The sequence below is a fragment of the Aotus nancymaae genome, unplaced genomic scaffold (assembly GCF_030222135.1).
Source record: "Aotus nancymaae isolate 86718 unplaced genomic scaffold, 86718_ANA_hifiasm-v0.15.2.pri h1tg000059l, whole genome shotgun sequence".
NCBI lineage: Eukaryota > Metazoa > Chordata > Mammalia > Primates > Aotidae > Aotus > Aotus nancymaae.
In genome coordinates, this window is record NW_026988473.1 from 35,744,437 (window position 1) to 35,767,080 (window position 22,644).

A 22,644-nucleotide genomic window follows, 5' to 3' on the forward strand; every position below is an offset into this window, starting at 1 on the left:
TTTGTGGCCTTGGATTATTCAATTTTCCTCAATCTCAATTTTTATATTTTTAAAATGAGGAACAATTTTGCTCATAAATATTTGTAAGGAAAAAATAAGGAAATCTATTTAAATACCTATCTCAGTACCACTTAACCACTGTGATCTGTATTGTATATTGTACTAGCAATGATAATGATGAACATAAAGATCAGTGTTATAGGCAATTATGACAGCAGCCCATAATGCTAACGAAGTTCATTCACTTGACCCTTAATAAAGATGTATGAGGTGATGACTGTGTGCCAGGTGCTGTGTGGGACCCAGGTATGTGGTAGACAATAACCCAGACACAATGTATGACCAAAATCATCTCTGACTTCAAGAACATTTGGCTCTTTCAAGCAGCTTTGCCATATTTTAAGGTACATATTTTGATGTTAAATATTTAAGAAGTAATTCATTAAGTGAATTATGTTTTGTAGGAAGTCAGAACATGTTTCTTTTTTTTTACCTTGCCTGTCAATGTTACCTCCAAACAAAGAACTGATTCAGAGACTAATCTGAGTAGTTGGTTATGATTATGGTTTAAAATGCTAACATATTAAATCTCAATATTTAGAGATTTTGAGATTTTTGACTTTCAGATGAACATTAGAAATCTGTGAGGTCATAAATGTCAACAGATGGAGAATTAAGATACACTATCAAATGTTTCAAGGGCCGTCATGCAGGGAGAAAGGCTAGGCATAGTCTGTTCCTTGAGTGATATGTCTAGGATAAGAGAGAGTTTAGATTGGGTCAATGGAAAGGACAGCATGTCTTAAATTGAGATACAGTTCAAAATAAAATGAACTGGAAATGATGTTAAGCCAAAACAGCCAAAATCTTAGGCTATTTTCATTAAATGGATGGGTGCAGTCACCTCTGAGACCTATGCCAAATTTGAAATTCCATGAGATTTTATGAAATAGAGTAGGTATGCCAATTTAGTTTTCAAGTTTCACAAGTTAGTATATCTTCTATTGCTGGACAAAAATGCTTTATTTTCTTAAGTCTACATAGGAAGCCGTTGAAAATTTGAACAGTTAAAATAAAGAAATTTACTTGTTGCTCCTCACCTTTTTTTTGTTTTTGATGAAGTTTCTCTCTTGTTGCCCAGGCTGGAGTACAATGGCATGATGTCTCAGCTTACTGCAACCTCCACCTCTTGAGTTCAAGAGATTCTCCTGCCTCACCCTCCCGAGTAGCTGGGATTACAGGTGCACCCCACCAGGTCTGGCTAATTTTTGTATTTTTAGTAGAGATGGGGTTTCACTGTGTTGGCCAGGCTAGTCTTGAACTCCTGACTTCAGGTGATCTACCCTCCTTGCCTCCCCAAATGCCAGGATTACAGGCATGGGCCACCATGCCCGGCTGCTGCTCATATTTTTTAGGAGTCATCATTAACACATAAAGAGATACTGAAATTAATCACACAGGAAATTTATATTTAGCAAGCAGTTATAAAGCAGTAGATATGTAATTTAATATATACCATCTATTTAAATGTCAACATAATTCTGTAGGGTGCATAATACTAATGGTATTTTAAATATGAATGCCAATATAGATATTATCAGAAAATATTAATTGTATAATATGTTTCTTTTTCGTCAAGGAAATCAATACAGGTGGAATGATAAAAAACAATAAAATAAACTATATGGTATGTGAACTGAAAATGTATAACCTAGTGGAAAGAATATGTGCTCTGTAAATAGGGAGACATGGGAGTATATTCAGACTACATTTCCTTCATGTTTCAAATGTATAAAGTTGAAGTAATAATGTTTATCTTTTAAGATATTTGAAGATAAACTGAGTTCCTAGCCAGTGAGAAGTACAGGATCTGCATTCAGAAAGTTTAGTACTGAGTCTGGTTTCTTCACCTGTTCTTTCTGATGGTCCTATTCTTCATGTTTACTATTTATTTAATAGGGAAAGGGAATTGTATTCATGGAATTTTTGTGAAGGTTAAATAAAGACAACATGGAATAAAGCTCCTGATATACATTATATGTTCAATAAATCATATGTATTTTTATTGTCATGGAACACTCACTGAAATTATATATTTAACAAGTGGTGGTTGTTTACATAATGATTAATGAGGTCATTCAGTTTTGGAAGAAATGCAGTTCTACATTAATTTATTCAGATGCATTTGCATTAATGCAGTGCCATCCACATGAGATTGAATAAAATGGTGTGATCTAATTACACAAAAATAGAAATAATAATTAAAATGATAAACTATTTTTCTTATGAAACATATAAATAAACAAAACTACACATTTACTGTTGGCTATAACATGCTGAAGCGGAGTCTTTTCTCTTTCCCTTTCTCTTTTACAATGCTGATGTGAAAATACATTCACACAGATATTTTGGAAAACAATGCATTAAGATAGATAAATGGCTTTAAATATTTTCACAATCCAGTATACGGTCAGTCGTTTGTCAATATTAGCTGGGGACTTCTTCCGTCATCCCCTACAGATACCAAAATCCATGGACGCTCAAGTCCCTTAAGTAAAATGATGTTATATTTGCATGTAACCTACACACATCCATATATTTTAAATCATCTCTAGATTAATTGTAACTACTAATATAATAGGAATGTGATGTAAATAGTTGTTATATTTTATGTGTATTATTTTCTCTTGTATGTTTTTTCCAAATATTTTTGATCGATGGTTGGTTAAATCCACAGATGTGGAACCCAGGGATACAGAAGGCCAATTTTATTTTAATTTGAGTTATTTTCTCTCTGAAAAAAAAATACAAAATTTAAAACAAAACTAAACAAACAACAAAAAAAGAAAATAAACTGACCACTAAGAAGTATTCATTATGGTGACTTGTATAACAGAAATAAAACAAGATAATGGTTTAAAAAAATGCCAATTATCGATAAAATGTTTTGTAATCATAAAGACGATTTTTTAGAATACTTATTAATATAAAAATGCTTAATCTGATAGCATGTAATATGAAATTATATGGAAAATAATACACTAATGCAAAGCAGAAAATGCATATAAAACTGACAAAAATAAAATATATTAAACTCGGTATCATCAAATGTTGAAGCACAATGATAAAGTTGGAGAGAGCAAGACATACAACTTCATTGGTGTGCTTTGACATTTTTGTTGGTTTCCTTTTCTTTTTATTTATTTATTTTTTTTTGACAGGGTCTTGCTCTGTCACATAAGCTGGAGTGTGCTGGTGCAATGATATTGATGAAAGCTCACTGTAGCCTCAACCTCCCAGGCTCTAGTGATCCTCCCACCTCAGCCCTTCAAGTAGCTGGGACTACCAGCACACACCACCATATGCCGATAGTTGTTGTTTATTTTTCTTTGTATTCTTTATAGAGGCGGGGTTTCAACATGTTGCCCAAGCTGGTCTCCAACTACTGTACTCACATGATCTGCCCACTTAGGCCTCCTAGAGTGCTGGGATTACAGTTATGAGCTACTGCTCCTGGCCCTGAAGGTTGGTTCCAAAATAAAGGCCACCTATCTGTTTGGCCATTGTTGTAACTATCTATTTCTGTCTTTATCATCTCCATATCCATTCTTTCTACCCCTCCCTCTCTTCCTTCCTCCTCCTATCCTTTCTTCCCTTTCTTTTTCCCTTCCTTTCTCCTGCCCCTCTCCTTTTTCTTTTTCTCTCTTCCCACTGTTTTTCTCTTTTTGATTTTCCTTTTTTCTTATTTTTCCCTTTTCTTGGGGGATATGGCTGATATGCCACTTTCCAATGATACATTACCATCTATATAATAACTGCTTATCTGTGTACAGCTGGCCTATGGGACAATATACAGGTTCATAAAAATATAATATTTAAACTTGACAAATGCCTAAAAACTTAAGCTTTTTTATTCCTTATCAATTTCAAACTCAAATTCTTCTTCTTGAACTAAAGCAAAAGTTCAGATGTCATTTCTCTTTATGTATGTATAATTAGACAATATAATTTTACTTGGGAAAGAATGGATAGAGATGTAATAAGCTGTAGTGAATGATGAATTAATTATTCAAAAGAATCATTTTCTGTCTTAAAATAAACCAAAAAATATCAAATATTAGTCTGGAAAATTATTTGAAACAATACAATCAAAGGGTAGCACAGGTCATCAAAATACTTCTATCATCTCAATTAAGTAAAATACAACCTAATTAGTAAAGTACCCAAGATCTACAAATTCAAGTAGTAAAATATGCAAATTAATCAGGAAAGCATGCACAAATTCAACTGCTTCAATATGCAGTTCACTCATTCAATTATACAGGAGACCTAGGGAGAAACACAGCTGAGTCTGTAAATTATGAAGTGAAATAAGGCACAAATACATCTTTATTAAAACGATTAAACACTGCCTCCCAGAAATACATCTTCACTAACACATCTAGAATAATCTATTTGTTTCTATGATTTCTGGCCATAAACTGCCAACTGACACAATATTATATTATGACCACAAAAGCAATCATGGTAACAACAAAAGTATGTATTTAAGACAAATCTTGCTATTATATAATCTCTGTGTGTGAAAAAGAACACACAATCACAATGTAGTGCAGGAGACTCTTAATACTGTGATGTCTCTAGTAATTATTAGGAGTCCCACTGTAAGGCGGGAAGAATAAGCTTTGGAGTCATGCACAAACAAATTTGAGTCCCAACTCCATTTCCTACTATTTGTGATAATATGGGTAAGTTCATGAACACTGAAGCTCCTGGACTTTTATACTTTGTGGTAAAATAAAATTAGACAGCAATAACGAAATTGCCAAATTTGACATAAGAGCTAAAAAACCAACAAAAAATAGACTACTATATTTCAACAATATTTTAGAAAAGAAATTTATTTTGAAAAATAGTCAAAGGATCCAATGACAAAATAAATTATCCTGAGACAGAGAGAGAGAGAAATAGACAGAAGAGGAAGAAGAGGAATGGGAAGAAGAGGAGAATGAGGTTAAGACAGAAGAAAAAATATTAATGGAAAATCCACTAATATGTTGTTATGTGGGTTTTTATTTTATCTCCCTTTTCTTTTTCTTTGTACTATTGAAAATTTCATCACAGGACAGCATTTGCCTATGGAAAAGTGTTTGGGAAATACCAATTTAACTTCATTTTATCTCATTTGTTAAAGATTATAATGACATTTACATTCAAAATGTTTATATCACAGTGAAATAAGATAATAAAGGTAATCACAGTAATGTAAATAAAGAGGTAGTCCATTTTCAGTTAGAATTGTGCTACTATCTGAATATTTATGTCCCCCCAAAATTTATATGTGGAAATCCTAACTCACAAGGTGATGGTATAAGGTACTAGAGCCCTTGGATGGTGATTATGTCATGAGAGTAGAGCCCTCGGGAATGGTACTAGTTCCCTTATAAAAGAGCCTTCAGAGACATAATCTTACCTCTTCTGCCATGTGAGATTACAGTGAGAAGATGGCTGTCCCTAAGCAAGTAGGCCTCACTGAAAACCAAATCTGTCAGTGCCTTGAATGAGGACTCCCTAGCCTCTAGAACTGTGAGAAATAAAATTTCTTTTGTTTATAAACCACCCAGTCTATGGTATTTTGTTATAGGAGCTCTAATGAATGAAGACAAATTCTTTTTACCTTCATTCATTGTATGAACTTGGGAAAGTTACTTCAACTTACTGAGGTTTGATTCTTTATCTGTTAGCTAGACAAAATGGTACCTACCTCAGTTAAATGCTGGAAGAGTTGATTACATTTTTTGAAACATACAAAGATTCCTAATGGAATATCTTGCATATATTAGGTACTCATTTTAGTTTCTATCATTCATCTCCCTTTTTCAGTTTTCTTTTCCTTCGATCAAAATTTCTCTATATTGCCAATAAATTTGATTCCTGTTACAATAGCAACACTGATATTCACTTTAATTTTACAATTCTGTAGTCAACATACTAATTCTGATCGTTACAAAATCTTGATATTGCCAAAGAATTTAATGCTAGAGTTTTTCCCCTCAGTTCTTTGTTTCTTCTCCTCTTCTCCTTTTGTGTTTATGACTTAACAGGGTAAGAAAATATTCTCAGTAATCAACCATTTATCCTTTCTTGAGTAACTTTTACCTTGAAGGATGCCTTTTATTCTTTTATTTTCCTCCTCAAGGTAGAAACATCAGATCCATCAGCCCATCTAATCTGACTAAGGCATTCAAATGCTTCAGAAAGTTTTCATTATGATACATACATGTGTATGACTTCATCTCATTTGGAAATTATTTATGGAAATAAAGTAGTATATTTAGAATGACTTTTTCAAAAGGGCATGATGATGAATTTATAATCACTGAAATGATTATGAAAGATAATGTCATCTCTGCTTTTTATTTTTAATTATACTCTACTCTTGCTCTCAGAAATAAAGAATAAAACTTTAAGAATTAAAGCAGATGGAATAAGTTTTCAGAAATTCATTGTCAAATTTTCATTTACTCTGTACCTCTGACCTTGCCAATTGCTGTAACTCTGTTATTGTTATTATATACTTCTTTCTACTTCACTAAAGAGAGTAGACATATCTCTTATGATCTGTCTCTAAAAGATTAAAATAACTCAGAATAATTAATGCAAATATACAACTGGTAAACCTGAAATTCTAACAACAAAAAATATTTATGACAAGTACAGAAGTCTAGCTCATCCTGCATATTTAAATGAGATGGGACAAGATAGAGGCTAAAAACAAGCAAAATTTTTATAATATTATTAAAGAAAAAAAGTAAAATTAAGTACCATGCTACTTAGAAATACCAATGCATTTTGGTTGAAATTTTCTAATTTATGTAGGAATGGATTTCTCATATTTATTACAGAACAATGTTTTAGTGCTTGTTTAATATTTATTAGATCAGAAATTGAAAAGCAAGAAGTTAAAAGATTGAGAATGTAACACTGAATTAAGACAATGACTCCAAAATTCAGTTGATGGAGCCAATGGCAGGAGTGGGAGACTCAAGGGAGGCAAGTTCTGACATCAGTGTCCCCCAAGCAGGTGCCTCTGGGCAAGTCACATTCCCTTCCTGAACCTTAATTTATAATACAAATACTTTTTATAGCCTTTGCCCTCAAATTGCTTATTACCTAATTCAGAATGAGAAACTTATACAAATAATCAAAATACAAGGTGTACTGTGATAATGGACAAAATACATTCATATACCAAGGACAATGGGAACCCAGAGAAGAAAGTCCTTATGTGTCTGACAGGTAAATGAGAGAGGTGAAATAATTATTTGTCAGATTATCCTTTGTGCTTGCATGTCATTGTTTGGGCAATGATTTTTAAAATAAATATTAACATGGTTACTAGGTTATTTTTATTTACCACATTAATAGATTAACCATATTTCTTAAGCTTTCTATACTATTTATGGAAAAAAATCAAATTAGATTAACATGTTTGCATGCTTAAATTAGGGTGTTCTAGAAAAGTTAACAGGAGATTTATATGAATAAAATATAACATTTTTCCAAAGACCATTGGAAACTACCTATCATTCCTACACTATTTGGAGGTACTCCTGCTTCTTCTTGAAAAAATACCAGAGTAGGACAATAAAAAATGCTTCTAATGAAACCAACCTCTTCAGATGGTCTGATGGAATGTAGCCCAGAATAGCAATAGTGTGTGGTCTCTCAGTCCAATTACAGAAGGGCATGCCTTTCCTAGAAAATTATGTTAACCAAGCATCAGATCTACCAACAATTCATCCAAACCAACAAATGCCACAAAATGCATGTTGGATATAATAGCAAACTAGGATTTCTTATATCTCAGCCAAAATTGTTTTAACATGAAAAAGCTGGCATAATTTTCTACTTGCAGCTCTAGAATTTATTTTCTGCACATTTTCTCTTCTCATTTCCCTAGGCAGTATTTTTCTGTTAAATAGACTCCCTTTGGTAAGGGACTTGCAAGCAAATGTAGTGGCAGGAAATTGAGCTAGTGCACCGAGTGCTAAATATAAGCCATCCTTGTTTTTCATTTCCTCAGCACAGTAAGAAAAATTAAATGTTTGCTACTCATAGGAGTCAGAAATGTTGCAAAAACACATTTACATTGAGCATTAACTCTTAATCCCTAAACGAAAATTAAAATACAATGTTCAATGTCTTTAATTCTTGATATGCTATTAAACAATATGAGGCACATTTACAAGCTGCAGGAAAATGGGATGGAGTAGCTATATCCTTTGCTTTCTCAATGTGACTCCAGTATCGTCATTTAAACAAAGCAGCTTTTAGAGTAACTTGAACATACTCCAAACTAATAGTCGAATATGCTACTAAGAATTTAGTGATCCATTTGAAGTATTTTAAGTCTTCTTTAAAAAGGACCAAGGAATCCAAGGGCCATTTCCTAAGTGACCCTGCCTGGTTTACAAAGGGCATAGGCAGGAAATGGAACAAACCAACAACGATATCTAAAAATCAGCATGTTTTATAGTTCCACGTTTGATTCTTTGGCCATAAAATATTTTGAAACTTTGAGTATTAAAACTTCAGAGCTGTTTCTCAGAAGGAATTAATAAGAATATTGATTATATGGTTGAACATAATCTATTTAATATCTATATATTTATATAATAATCATAATAAACCTGAAATGAACAACAAAATTTCTCAAAGTATTTAACATGGAATATTGACAGAAGAAAATCTATGTGGGATTATTACAATAATACACACTCCTTGGCTCTGTCCCAGACCAACTGGTTAATAATATATGGGAATGGATCTTGAGTGTAAGCAGTTTTACCAGTTGACTTAGTGATTCTTAGTATGCTAAAATTTTAAAAATATTGATCTACCTTATATTGATAAGGGATTTGAATAACAAAGTCCCTTCCCAGAGTGACAATGTTAGGAAACAGCAAAGTCAGTATCCAAATCTAGGTTTTATGTAGTTTCCATCCTTTCTCTTCTATGTTATTCAGTCTCAGGTATGACCAACAGGAATCAAAATGCATAATATTTGTTAGCTATTTACTGAGAGACTGCATGTACTTCTATCAGCTGTTAGTGAGGTTGCTGATAATTATAGAATCCTGAAATGGAAAGAGATGCTAACATGATCAGTCTGTTCCTCCACAGTAATGCCTCAATTCCTGACTATATTCCAGAATGGCTGTTTTTCATTACTCTATCATATATTATAGTACTTTCGCCAACTGCTAATTCCAGTTTCAGATCCTTTTCATTAAAAGTTCAATTTTATATTTGACTATAATTTTATTCTTCTTATAGCTATTTTTTTCTAGCTGCATCAGTTTCTGCTGTGTAAAGTAGCACTGAATAAGGCTACCCTCTATTTCAAATTATAGTATTTAGAGTTGCTTTGGTCATATTTTTAGTTTTTTCATTTGATAAATTGATTAAAGTACTTAATTCAAAAATGTTTATTGAGGTTTTGTGTGAGAGGCATAGCTTTGCATAAGGGAATGAAAGGTAATAATTATTGAGAGCTTGCTACACTAGTCATATGCTAATTGTAAAGCTGGGCTATCTCACTAGATCCCTTGAACAAGTTATATTAACCAACAGACATTTATCTCTCTTTTTCAGAAGATGAAAAAGTGTCTCAAAAGGGTTAAATATTCATGATTACACAGCTAGAAACTGAAACATAAATAAACATAAACCTTCCATTCTAACTTATTCTTCAGCCTTCTACCTCAAGCGTTAGAAAACACTTTCCATTTTTCATTGTTGAACTTCAAAGTGTTATTTCTAAAATGAGACAGAATTTATCAGTCTAGACTGATAAGCAAAATTAGATAAGAGATTTGTCTCCTTTATTCTGGATGTAGCATCATAACTGCTTAAAATCAACATTGCAACTACCTATAGGTAATGTGCAAATCTCATCAGTTTGACTCAGAGCTCATAGTCACTTAAAACTTCTTAATCTGATAGAAGATCCATATACAAAAATTACTTGCATTTATATATACTAGCAATTAACAACTGGAAATGCAATTAAAATACTCCACTTGCAATAGTATGAAAAAGAGAAAAATACTTAGCAATAAGAAAGGCAAAATAAATGCAAGACTGGCACACTGAAAAACTATAAAACAATACTGAAAGAAATTTTAAAAGACTTAAGTAAATGGAGAGACATTCCATGTTTATGGATTGAAAAACAAATCAGTATTATTAAGTTGACATTTCTCTCCAATTGATCTATATATAAAATGTAATATCTATCAAAATTATAAGATTGTTATTTTAATTGACAGACTGATCTTATTATTTACAAAAAAAAATACACTCAGAATAGCCAATACAATCTTGAAAAGGAACAATAAAATCACAGTACTTTAACTTGTAGACTTCAAAACTTACTGTAAAGCTATAGTAATCAAGGCATACCTGTATAAAAACATCTCATGTTTTTAATCTCATCCCATAAATACACACATGTACTATGTAACCACAAAAACTAAAAATTAAAAAATTAAAAACAAAACAAGAAAATATGGTACTAACATAGGGACAAATAAAAAATTGAAAGTTGAGAAATAAACTCATGTTTGTGTTCAGTTATTTTTTGACAAATGTGCTAAAGAAGTTCAATAAGAACAATATATTCTTTAAAAATGTGTTGTAAGGACTGGGATTACTGAATAGCAACATACAAATAACCTTACCTAACACCACACACACACACACACACACACACACACACACACACACACACACCCGAAATAGATTATTGATCTAAATTTAAGAAATAAAAGCAAACACATTATATAAGAAACCATGAGAAAAAAAAATCTGTGTTTAGAACAGGTAAATGATTCTTTAGATATGTCAAAAACATGAAGAATAAAATGATGAACTTTATTAAAATTAAAAGCTTCTGTATTTCAGAAGACATGAATTAGGAGTTCAGGCTCTGCTCTGACACATAAAGGTCTGGAAGTCTCTACTTCCACCTTCACAACAAGCAAAAGGCTGAACAGACTGATAATCAATAACTGTTTTTAGATGTATCAAATAATTGATGTTACAGAAAAACTACCGCCTCCAAAACTGGAGAGACAGTGAACACAGAGAACACAGACAAGCTACCTAAGTGAAAGCTGCTGGAGCTAGTAGTTGATGGGAATACTTACATAATAGCTTTAATAACTTTTTGGAGGCTGAGTGTGAACTACAATAACATATAAAGTCTCCTGGAGGCTTAATTTACAGTAGTGTGAGACATCACCACTGTGAATTTTACCTGTATGAGCACCATGAGGTTTTAATGGTGAAGATGGGAGAACAGGCAAGTTCCACTTGCGGTTGTTCAGGGGGGAAAGAAAGTAATCATTTTTCAACCTAAGCATAAACTTACCATCAAACCCAGCAATTCTATGTCTAGGTGTCTACCCAACAGAGATGAAAACATAGCCATACAAAGTGGTTTATGCAAATGTTCATAGCATCATTTTTCATAATAGCTCCAAATTAAAAATAATCCAAAAGATATCAACTGGTGAATGGATAAAGAAATGTGGTACAACATACAATGAAATGTTTTTCAGCAATAAAAAGGTACAAACAAATACAAAAAGAAACTATGTTTGTGGTTGCCTAAGGCTGAGGGTGGGGACAGGGTCTCATTAAAAATAAAAATTAAAAAAGTAACATAAAAGCACGTGGGATCGTATTAGGGAGATGGAAACGTTCTGAAGACGGATTACAGAACTGCCTGCCCAACTCAGTAAATGTGATGAATTATTGAAACATACACTTAAAGGAGTGATTTTTTATGGTATGTAAATTATATCTGAATAAAGCTATTTAAAAAATTATATTTTTCAAAAATAATTAGCTTAATTGTGCCTTTTCACCCATTCTAATTATTAACAGAGTACCAATCTCTTCTGTTTGGAAGTAAATAGGAAAAAGTTAACCAACCATAAATAACTCCTACTCTAGTTTTCTTTCTTGATAATGATGATATAATTATTTTAGCCAATAAAACATATATTTAGGGCCAATTATTTCTGTTATTGCCTAAATTCCAGTTTCTATTTAATCTCACTTTAATTATTTTTAAAATTTTCTACTTCAGCAATTTTGGGATTTCTGAATTCATTACAGCTGAAAATCAAATTAAAACAAGAAATAAGAATAAAGTTACTATCAATTTGATTAAGTAAGGGCATTAAAAACAAAGTTAACCTACATTATAACCTACTTTCTTTCATCAGATACAACTAAATAGCATTCATTGAATATCTGATTAAAGAAAAGTCATATAAAGGCTTATGTTAAGTTCTAAAACACACACAAAAATAGACAAAATATAAAGGTAGAAATGTGATAAATAATTTTATTTTGTGTTTTTAAAAAATGAAACTATATTCTGATTTCTTAGTCAGTTGGACATTCAATAAAGCAACCCAAACTGGAGCTTAAGTCTCTAGGTTGGGAGAGTCAGTATTTTTATATTGCTACATTGAAATTGAAGCAATACATTTCATAATATTTAATGCAAATCAGAATATTATTGCTAAATTTAGACAATGCAGGGAACAAAGTCTCTCTAGTTTTATTTATTGAAAATATCCAGATTAGTTGCTCAGAATCTGAATTTCTAAAAGCTTCCCAGATGGTTCTTATGAATGGGAAATGTATTATTAGTGAAAAATGACCTATACATTTGAAACACCTGGAGGAATTACAAAATTAATACAACTCACGTCTAGGTGTTACCCATTGAGGTACTGAGGTAGTTTTTCTGGAATAGCTTGTGGGCATCAGTATTTTGTAAGTACCCTCTGTTGATACTATTCTGAACAGAGCTACAAAGTACTGGTTGAGAACTTGAAAACTGATGTTCATTTTTCCCTAATTCCTGTTCAATGTCCCCCTAATTCCTGTTACTCCCACCTGATTTATGTCACTCATTGTATTACTTTCCTCATTATTATCTGTAATTGAATCTGCAGGCTCTGAATACTGAGCACTTTTTGTACTAAAAGGAGTAGCTTCTTAGGAGTAGAGACTCCAATAATAGAAGTCTAGAGAACAGAAGTCAGGTTGGTGAAAGTACATTTATGTTTGTGCTGGTGGAGGCAGCTTATTGAAGAACTCCAGATCCAGATTGAGATCAGAACAAGATAGTATATGCTTCTGGAATTTACTGAGGACAGAAGAATTATCACTGACAAAGAGAAAAACAAAAGTAGGAGAGAGAAACAAAATAACATATGAATAAAACAATTTATGATCTTAAGCAGGCTTCAGTAAGAAAAGTAGACCAGAATCTTGTTTTGGGGAAGCCTAGCAAACCACACATAAATTTTCTATTTTGCCTTCAATAAGAACATGTTTTTATGTAGTTTCAAAAATATCTATCAAGAAATAAAAACATCACCCTTAAAACTAATACCATGGTCTTATCACTCGATTGAATACAAACATTTGAAAACCTGAACTAGCTCCCTCATACAAATCAAACTCCTTAGCTTGGTAATCCGGGGCCCTCACTCTCTAGTCTTCAATGATTGTTGTAGGCACACATCCCACCACTTTGTGTACTATGTTTTTTAGCCATACTGCTGTGATATTTTCCTGTCTCTGCAAATTTGCTCACACTGTCAAAGATGTATCCATTCTTCAAACTACAGTAAAAATCTTCCTTTCTGCTCAAAGCCTTTTTGACTCTCTCCTCCTTTGGAAATAAATTTCAAGCATTTAATTTATACTTCTTATTAACTTTATGCTCTAAATTGTGTAGTTTGGGTACATGTTTAAATACACAAAGACTTGAAGGAAAAAATGTTGAAAAATTCATTTTTCTAAATCCACTTTGGCAGCCAGCAGAGAAAAAAGGGATTACTTATTTAACTTATTTTTCTATTCCTCCTTATCATTATGTATTTTTAGCTGCAGCCTGATTTCTTTCAAGCATAAATAGTTTCATCAGACACTTTTCAAGTTGGATTGAAGCCTAATTTTGAATCTATTCAACACAGTTGTCATTTGCTGGTTCTCAAATCCAAATGTAATAGATCCATAATTTTAATTTTGCCAAAGTTCAAAAAATAAAAAATAAAACTCTATTACACTATCAATGAGTGAAAAGATTCAAATTCTATATTTCCTATTATTTGAAGGAAATGAATCTCTCTTTCTCTACCGTGGTACCTCTGTATGCTGAGTTTATTTGCTTTACATGGAGACATACATCCTATAAGGTTTTTTGTTGGTTTTTGCTTTTTACATTTTATCAACTTTCTGTCATGTAGCTGTGGGAATGACCACCTTGCTTAGCCTGTAGTCATCCACTTACCTCTCTAACAACTCATAATCACAGTTGTCCTGAGAATCTGGTTGTAATGCTTAATGGAACACTTACCTGATTCACACCAAAAGAACCTTTACTTTCTTACATTTGAAAATACAATCCTTAGATAGTATATGTTACATATAAGAAGAAAGTTTCATGGTGGCATGAATCAGAATTGTTAAAATGCTTTGTTCTCACATCTAATACTATAAAAACCATCTTAACTTTTTCTTACATCTTGAGAGTCACAGGCAATGGTACTTGGATTTCCTTCCTTTGTTGATTCAGCTTGAGAGCTTTCATTGTTTCCAGAAGCACTTTGTTGAGGCTTAGAAGAGATGGAGAGAGATAGAAAGAAAACAATCATTAAATATAGGAGAAATAGTTTCGACAAATAGAGATCCAAATCATTATTGTAACACGATATAATATTATAGCAACACTGCAATCAAAATAAAAGAATAAAATGAAAATTTGTGTATTTCAGAAACCATAATATATACCTTGAAAAATTCTTAACTTTGAAATTGAATAAATAAATTCTGTTTAATTTTGCATTAGTGATGCCCACTGGAATTATTTTCTTACTGAAAATACTTATGTCTTCCATAATAAGATGTTATTTTAAGGATGCTAGTCCCTCACAAAGTATATATGCTGTCCTTTCTTTTTATTTAACTCCCAGTATGTAAGAAATAATAACCTCATTTTCTCAATAGAAAGAAAATGCTGTGTAACACTTCATAATTTACATAGTGGATTAAATTTACTCCAATGTTTTACTAACCAATAAAATTCTCCTTTATATTTCTGGAAACCCTAAATATTATTCTAGGATTCAGCTCACTAGAAACACAATTGAAAGAAAAAGAAAAAAAAAAGGAAAAAAGGAAAGAAAAGAAAAAAGGAAAAGCTGTTTTCTAGTTCTGGTCAGAGAAGGGTATGCCTTAATTGACGTATATAAATACCACTACAGGTAAGTTTATCTATTCAAATGTGTATATATTTCTTGGGCAGAGCTGATGTGAATAGTAGTGTTACACTCAGCTCCTCAATCCATGAGGCTACTGTTGTAGGGTTCACAAAAGTATACTAGTAAACGCTAATTTGTCTGAGTGTGAAACTTTGATCACACTACATCACAGAGGAGGAAGAAATGAGGTTTCTAACCATTAGGGGTCTAGGAAAACGAAGACATGTTCTGGTCAGAGTATTCAAATCTCTCCCAGGTTTCTTTCACCTGTACACTTTCTACACAGCACTTTCCTGGTTTTTCACAGACAAGTACATTCTTTAGCAGAACATTTTTACAAAAACAATATCTTTATAAAACTAAAATCCAAGAATAAAGCTGATAGATTAAATGTAAAAAATAACATGAATAAGGCAACTAGAATATGAGAAAAACAATAGAAAATAAAGTAACTAAGTTCACTAAAATTGATCCTATATAATTCAGCCAAATGCTGGGCTCTGGGTATAACAATCAATCCATCAATAAAAAGTAAATACATTCTTCTTTATTTATACTTAAAGAAGTTTAACTTCATTGTTGAAGTCCTGCAGGCATTTAGTTTTCCAACTCCCATACTCCCTTTTTCTGCCCTGTCTTTCCTTTGTTTAGGAATCCTACCTCTGACCTCCCCGATAACTTCTCCAGGAACAAAAAAAAAATTAAGAAAATAAAATTTCTTCTTTCTAATCCTATTAAATGTGTTCAATAAGCTTTGGAGCTGGCCTTTAAATCGAGCCAATGAACAATTCAGTGTTCTGTGTCAGATGCTTTCAGTAAATACAAAGACGACAAAGGTAGCATTTGGATCGTCATAGAGTTCACATAATTGTTATTCACATAAATAACTCTAATATAAAGCTTATTAAGTACAAGGAGGCAGAACAGACTTGTATATATTTTAAAAGAATGAGGGTCAATTCTATATGGAACAATAAGAAAAGTCCTAGTGAAGAGGGTTTTTGTTTTTTTGAGACAGTCTTGCTGTGTCGCCAGGCGCCAGGCTGGAGTGCAGTAGTGCGATCTTGGCTCACTGCAACCTTCACCTCCTGGGTTCAAGCAATTCTCCTGCCTCAGCCTCCCGAGTAGCTGGGACTACAGGCACACGCCACCACGCCCAGCTAATTTTGTATTTTAGTAGAGACAGGGTTTCACCATGTTGGCCAGGATGGTCTTGATCTCTTGACCTCGTGATCTGCCCACCTCGGCCTCCCAAAGTGCTGGGATTACAGGCATAAGCCACCGTGCCTGGCTGAAAAGTGTTATTTTTGAAGTGGTTCGCTGAATAACTATGGCAAGAATGAGGGAGGACTATCCAAGTGAAGGAAAACATTTAAGCAAAGAAACAGAAGAATGAGACTCAGTTGTTGGCTAGTTGGTCTGTAGGGTAGGAGGAGGAATAAGCATGAATAAAAATACTACGAAGTAGAGAGCAGATCCCAAAACTGAGTTACAAAATTTGTGCTTAATTTAGCAGCCAAAAGGGGATGGGTGCAGTGCCTCAGGCCTGTATTTCCAGCAGGAGGATCTCTTGAGGTCAGGAGTGCAAGATCAGCCCGGATAACATCATGAGTCTCCTGTCTCAACAATTTTTTTTTTTTTTTTGTAGTGTGGAAATTTACACCTATAATTCTAGCTACTGAGGAAGCTGAGGCTGGAAGATGGCTTGAGTCCAGAAATTCTAAGCTGCAGTGAACTGTGATTGTGTCACTGTACTCTTGCGTGGGATAGACTCTAACATAAAGAAAAAAAATTACCCAAGGGGGAGTCCCTTGGATATTTCAAATCAGAGGTGTGATATGGCTAAAGCCCCTGTGGGCAGGATATGGCAACAGTACATAGGCAAAAATAAAACAGAAGAAAATGAGAGTGGGGAAACTACTACAGAAGCAATTACAATGACCAGGTATATGGCAGCAACAGCTGAACTGAGATGTCAATCCTGGTGATTGAAGAGATTACATAGTAATCATATATTCTGAACAAGGGTTAGAATCTATGCCATTTGAAGAATCTAAATAAATATAAAAACTTGAAGAAAAGGCAGGTTTTTAGCAAGAAGGGCAATTTTATATTTTTAATTGAGAGTTTAAAGCACTTGCAAGTCCTAAATAGCTAAATATTATTGGATATCAGTGTTAAAAACAGTATCATTCTTAACAAGAGTCAAAACAGCTATTTATTGTAGCTAAGATCTACTGAACATCCACCACCTGTCTTACCATAATCACCAACTTACAGATGCTTTGAGGACACAGGTTAAAAAGAACAAGGGTAATAACTAAACACTAATACTCAGTCTCACCTGGCAGTCACAGCAAGAACCACAGCTGTAAAATCATGAAGAATGGATTAAATCACACTAACAGGGAAGGGACAATTTCAATGTATTTTGTTTCTAAACAATCAGATGACAGAAGAAATAGTCCCAGAATTTCCTTGTAAATTTCTTTTAACATATAGTGGCATTAAATAAAATACATCCATTATTCTGGCAATATCTACTTTTATTTCTGTTACCCTCCCAGTCTTTGTTGATATCCACATGCAGGAATATCTTACACAGTCACAATTATTGTGCCCATGCCACTTTTATTTTGCTTTTACATATAATATAGAATGATGCTACATATGGTTTGTATCTATACTTTACAGGTCTAAAAAATTTTAAGGTGGTTTTTAAAAATGTATATTATAGTTGACAATTTTGGAAGTTTTGAATTTTGAGTTATATAGATAATATTTTGGTGAACATTAACCTTCTTGGTACCAGCCTGCATAACTCATTTCATTCTAATCACTGATTCAAACATCAGGCTGTCATAGGCTCAGAGCTTTTTAAAGGAAGACATCATGTGTTATTCATGGTTTCATCCTTGGAAGCTAGTACATATGTTTCATTCTTAAGATTTTGTTTCCTTCTTTTTCCTTTTCACCATTTACTTATGATATGGGCACATACATAATCCAAGTTAGGTCATTAGAAGCCTTGGAATTTAGTTGACCCGATTCAAGGCAGGCTACCAATGGTTAGATATGTTCATTTCAGCAGGGTATCTTATACAAGTTGTTTCTACAGTAAAACCATTTTTGTAGTTCATGTATCCCAACTTACTGAAGCAAGCTTTATTTCTGCCTATGCCCAGGCTTGTTTCTCCCATCTTCTTCCTGATACTATGAGTTATGATGGTCAACCAAGAAATGCCTTTACTAAAATTGGTAAAGATCAGTATTTTTTGTATGTATCCAGGAAGGCCTGTGTGATACAGGGAATCAAACCAATAAAGTGAAACTGACAACACAAGTTCTGGGATAGTGTTTTACCATAGAAACTACCAGAAGGAAAACCTAAACCAGTTAGGAAAGCTCAAAAGAGTAATTACAGGCTAACCAATGATGAAAATTTTATTTTAGCATGGGTATTCAATAAATTCCTAAAAATGCAACTATGTAGCAGATGGATCCTTTTCATGCTTGCTTAATTACATTTTCTCATGCAAATATTGTGCATTTATTAAAATGTGCCCAGATTTTGAAGGTAAGTCTGAGGCAAAGAATATATTGAAAATAAATTAATTATCATTTACCTATAATTTATTATTGTGGGTCTTTGGTATTTTAGATGGAAGATAAAAGGGGCTTCATTCACTATTAAGTTCACAAAGAGCAAGGAGAAAAGAATGACAGTGTAAGCTTCCACTTCCATGAATTAACGAAAGGCTGCTCTTGTGCTCTTCTATCAGATAATTGGGTTGTCTGGTTTACTACCTTTTTTAATCAATACTAAATTTATCTCACTTAATTTTACTTTAAAATATGTACATACATTAATTACTTTTAAAAATAGGAAGAAAATATATATTTCTTCACCAGTGTGAGCACCAAAGCATAAAGGTTAATTTTTAATATACAAAAACATAATAATTAATTAATGAACTGCTTGCTTTCAAAAATACTAAATGTGATCCTTCATACATGGCCTTTGCTGTCAGTGAGATGGCTCCTTGTGGAAAGAAGCCTTATTGAATCTGAGGAATTAACACCAGAATGAGAACTGACTTCAGGGAAAGATAATGTATTTTGGAATCAAAGGAATGTGGATTTCAATTCTGGATTAGTACTTAAATAAAATGGGCCTCAGTCTGCATATATATACAGACTGTGTGTGTGTGTATGTGTGTGTGTGTGTGTGCGCGCGTGTGCGTGTGCATATATATACACACACACACAAGTATATCCTTAATATACATCTTTATACATCTATCCTTAATTACAAGGAGATATACATATATATATATATGTATATCTATATATCTATCTATATATGTATATCTCCTTGTAATTAAGGGTATATATATATATATGCCCTTGTAATTAAGGTTATATGTATATATTTAGATACATATATATATGTACAAGATATATATATGTATAAGAACCTCTGTTTTCTGCAGCTCTGTCACATGAAGTAAAAAATACCTCAGTTGCAGTATGGTTTTTGTTTTTGTTGTTGTCATTTAATTGTTTTTAGGAAGGAAGAAATTTCATATGAAGTAGTGTCTGGCATCTGTTACATAGCTATTTCTTGAAGATGTATGATTTACTTGACTCTTACTCTCAGGACGTGTGGGTTAAGAAGAGATTGACCACTGTGGTAGGCTAAATCATAGAGTGTGAAGGCCCCCAAAAGATATATCAATGTTCTACTTTATATGGCAAAGGATTTGATGACATTAAAGCTATTAAGATGCATAAATTACCCCGTGTATTAGTCAACTTGATCTACCATAGAAAAATCAGACTGGTTGGCTTAAAACAAAAGAAATCTATTTTCTCCAAGACCTGAAAGCTAGAAATCCCAAATTGAGGTCCAGCAGGGTCAGTTTCTTAGGAAGATTCTTCTCTGAGCTTACAGATGGTCTATTCCCACAGCACAGAGGAAATAAGCTCTCTGGTTTAGTTTCTTATAAGAACACTAATTCTTCCAGATCATGATCCCACCATTATGACTTCATTTAACCTTAATTACTTTCAGAAAGGCCCTATAATATGGTATTTAGAGCTTCAACATATTAATTTTGGGAGAACAGATTTCAGTCCATTGCACCCTGGATTATGATGTTGGCCCTAAATGCTATCACAAGTGTCCTTATAAGATAGGAGAAGAGGGAGATTTCACACAGACACATGAAATAGAAGACAAGTTGGTAATGGTGGCAGGTATAGAACTGTTGCAGTCACAAGCCCAGGTATCCCCAGACACCACCAGAACCTGGGTGAGTCACAGAATGGATCCTCACCTAGGACCCCTAAAGGAAGTACAGTCCTGCCAGATTTCTGATTTCTAGCCTTCAGATAGGTGAGAGAATATAATTCTCTTAAGTCCACAAGTTTGTGGTATCTGCTACAACAGCAATAGGAAACTAAAACAATCACTTCTCCCATTAATTTAGAATGTACTAGAGACTCATTTTTTTAGGTCTTGATTATAGTTCATAATCCTATGCAAGGCAAAATAATTTAACATTCCCTCATTAAAATATCCAAAGCTTTCTCTTATCTTTTCTGATAAAAAAGTCAAACATTCTATTAAAAAGACACATGCACACATATGTTTATTGTGGCACGGTTTACAATAGCAGAGACTTGGAACCAACTCAAATGCCCATCAATGATAGACTGGATAAGGAAAATGTGGCACATATACATGATGGAATACTATGCAGCCATAAAAAGGATGAGTTCATGTCCTTTGCAGAGACATGGATGAAGCTGGAAACCATCATTCTTAGCAAATTGACACAAGAACAGAAAATCAAACACTCATAAGTGGGTGTTGAACAATGAGAACACATGGACACAGGGAGGGGAACATCACATACTGAGGCCTGTCGGGGGATGGGGGGACTAGGGGAGGGATAGAATGGAGTGGGGGAATTGGGGAGGGATAACATTAGGATAAATACCTAGAGTAGATGACAAGGTAATGGATGCAGCAAACCACCATGGCACATGTATACCTATGTAACAAATCTGCACATTCTGCCCATGTACCTCAGAACTTAAAGTATAATAAAAATAAAAAAAAGAGATTCACAAATAAAGTCAAAAGCCTACATTTTTTAAATGGTACCAGAATTCATGTTAAACATTATGAAAAACCTTGATTAAAGAAACTGTTTTCTAAATGGATGAAATGAAAATCCCTAAGATGATAATTGTAAAATCAAGATTTCCAGAATAAATAAAATATATTTGTCTTTATTAGTGTCATTAAAGAAAAATAGCATGCATATTACATAAATGTTTTTTCTCTAATTTAACTTGATCTTTTCTATAGTCTGTGCATATTTTTAACATATAACATGAGAAAAATTTTTTTTAAACTGCTATATAAAGTTTTTTCCTTAGCAGTGCAAATATACTGAAGCAGTGGTCCCCATCCATTTGGCACCAGGGACTGGTTTTGTGGAAGACAATTTTTCCATGGATGGGGAGATAATGGTTTCATTATGAAACTGTTCCACCTCAGATCATCAGGCATTAGATTCTCATAGGAGCGCACAACCCAGATCCCTCACATGCACAGTTCACAATAGGGGTTCCCCCTCCTACGAGAATCTAATTCCACAGCTGATCTGACAGGAGGCGGAGCTCAGGTGGTAATGCTTGCTCACCTGCTGCTCACCTCTTGCTGTGCGGCCGGCTTCCTAACAGGCCACAGACCAGTCAGTCTATGGCTGGGTACCCCATCACTGAAGAATACTTGGGAGAGTAAAAGTGGTTCACATAAAAAAATCCCTTTGATCCTGGACCCACAAGGGTCTTCAATGTGATAATAAATTGTGTGTGTGTGTCTGTGTGTGTGTATATGTATGAAATAATATATATTACATATGTAAGATACATATCACTTTATATATATAAAATCAATTCATATATTTCAGCCGATTGGTAAGCATTTTAAATGCATTTGGTTTAATTGTCTTAAAACAGAATGAGATGAATTTCATTTCTGACCATGATAAAGTAACAATAACATTTACAGAAGTACTCCTTATATGTGGTTTCACTTTTTATGATTTTATTTATTTGAGGTCAACCAAGGTTTGAAAATACTAAGATATTTTGAGAAGAAAGAGAGGAGAGAGAGAGAAAAGTTACACATTCATGTAACTTTTATTATAGTATATTGTTATAATTGTTCTGTTTTATTATTATCACTGTTAATATTTTTCTGTGCCTAATT

General features: G+C 33.2%; 1 protein-coding gene across 3 annotated transcripts in view; it reads right to left on the reverse strand.

Annotated features, from left to right (window-relative positions):
• Positions 1 to 22,644, reverse strand: part of LUZP2 (leucine zipper protein 2) — a 548,899-nt gene that overhangs the window by 14,672 nt on the left and 511,583 nt on the right. For all 3 annotated transcript variants that reach the window (XM_012452226.3, XM_064365096.1, XM_012452224.3), the window contains one exon: positions 14,619 to 14,711. In XM_012452226.3, coding sequence (XP_012307649.2) covers positions 14,619 to 14,711 — 93 coding nt within the window. The remainder of the gene's footprint in view (positions 1 to 14,618; positions 14,712 to 22,644) is intronic.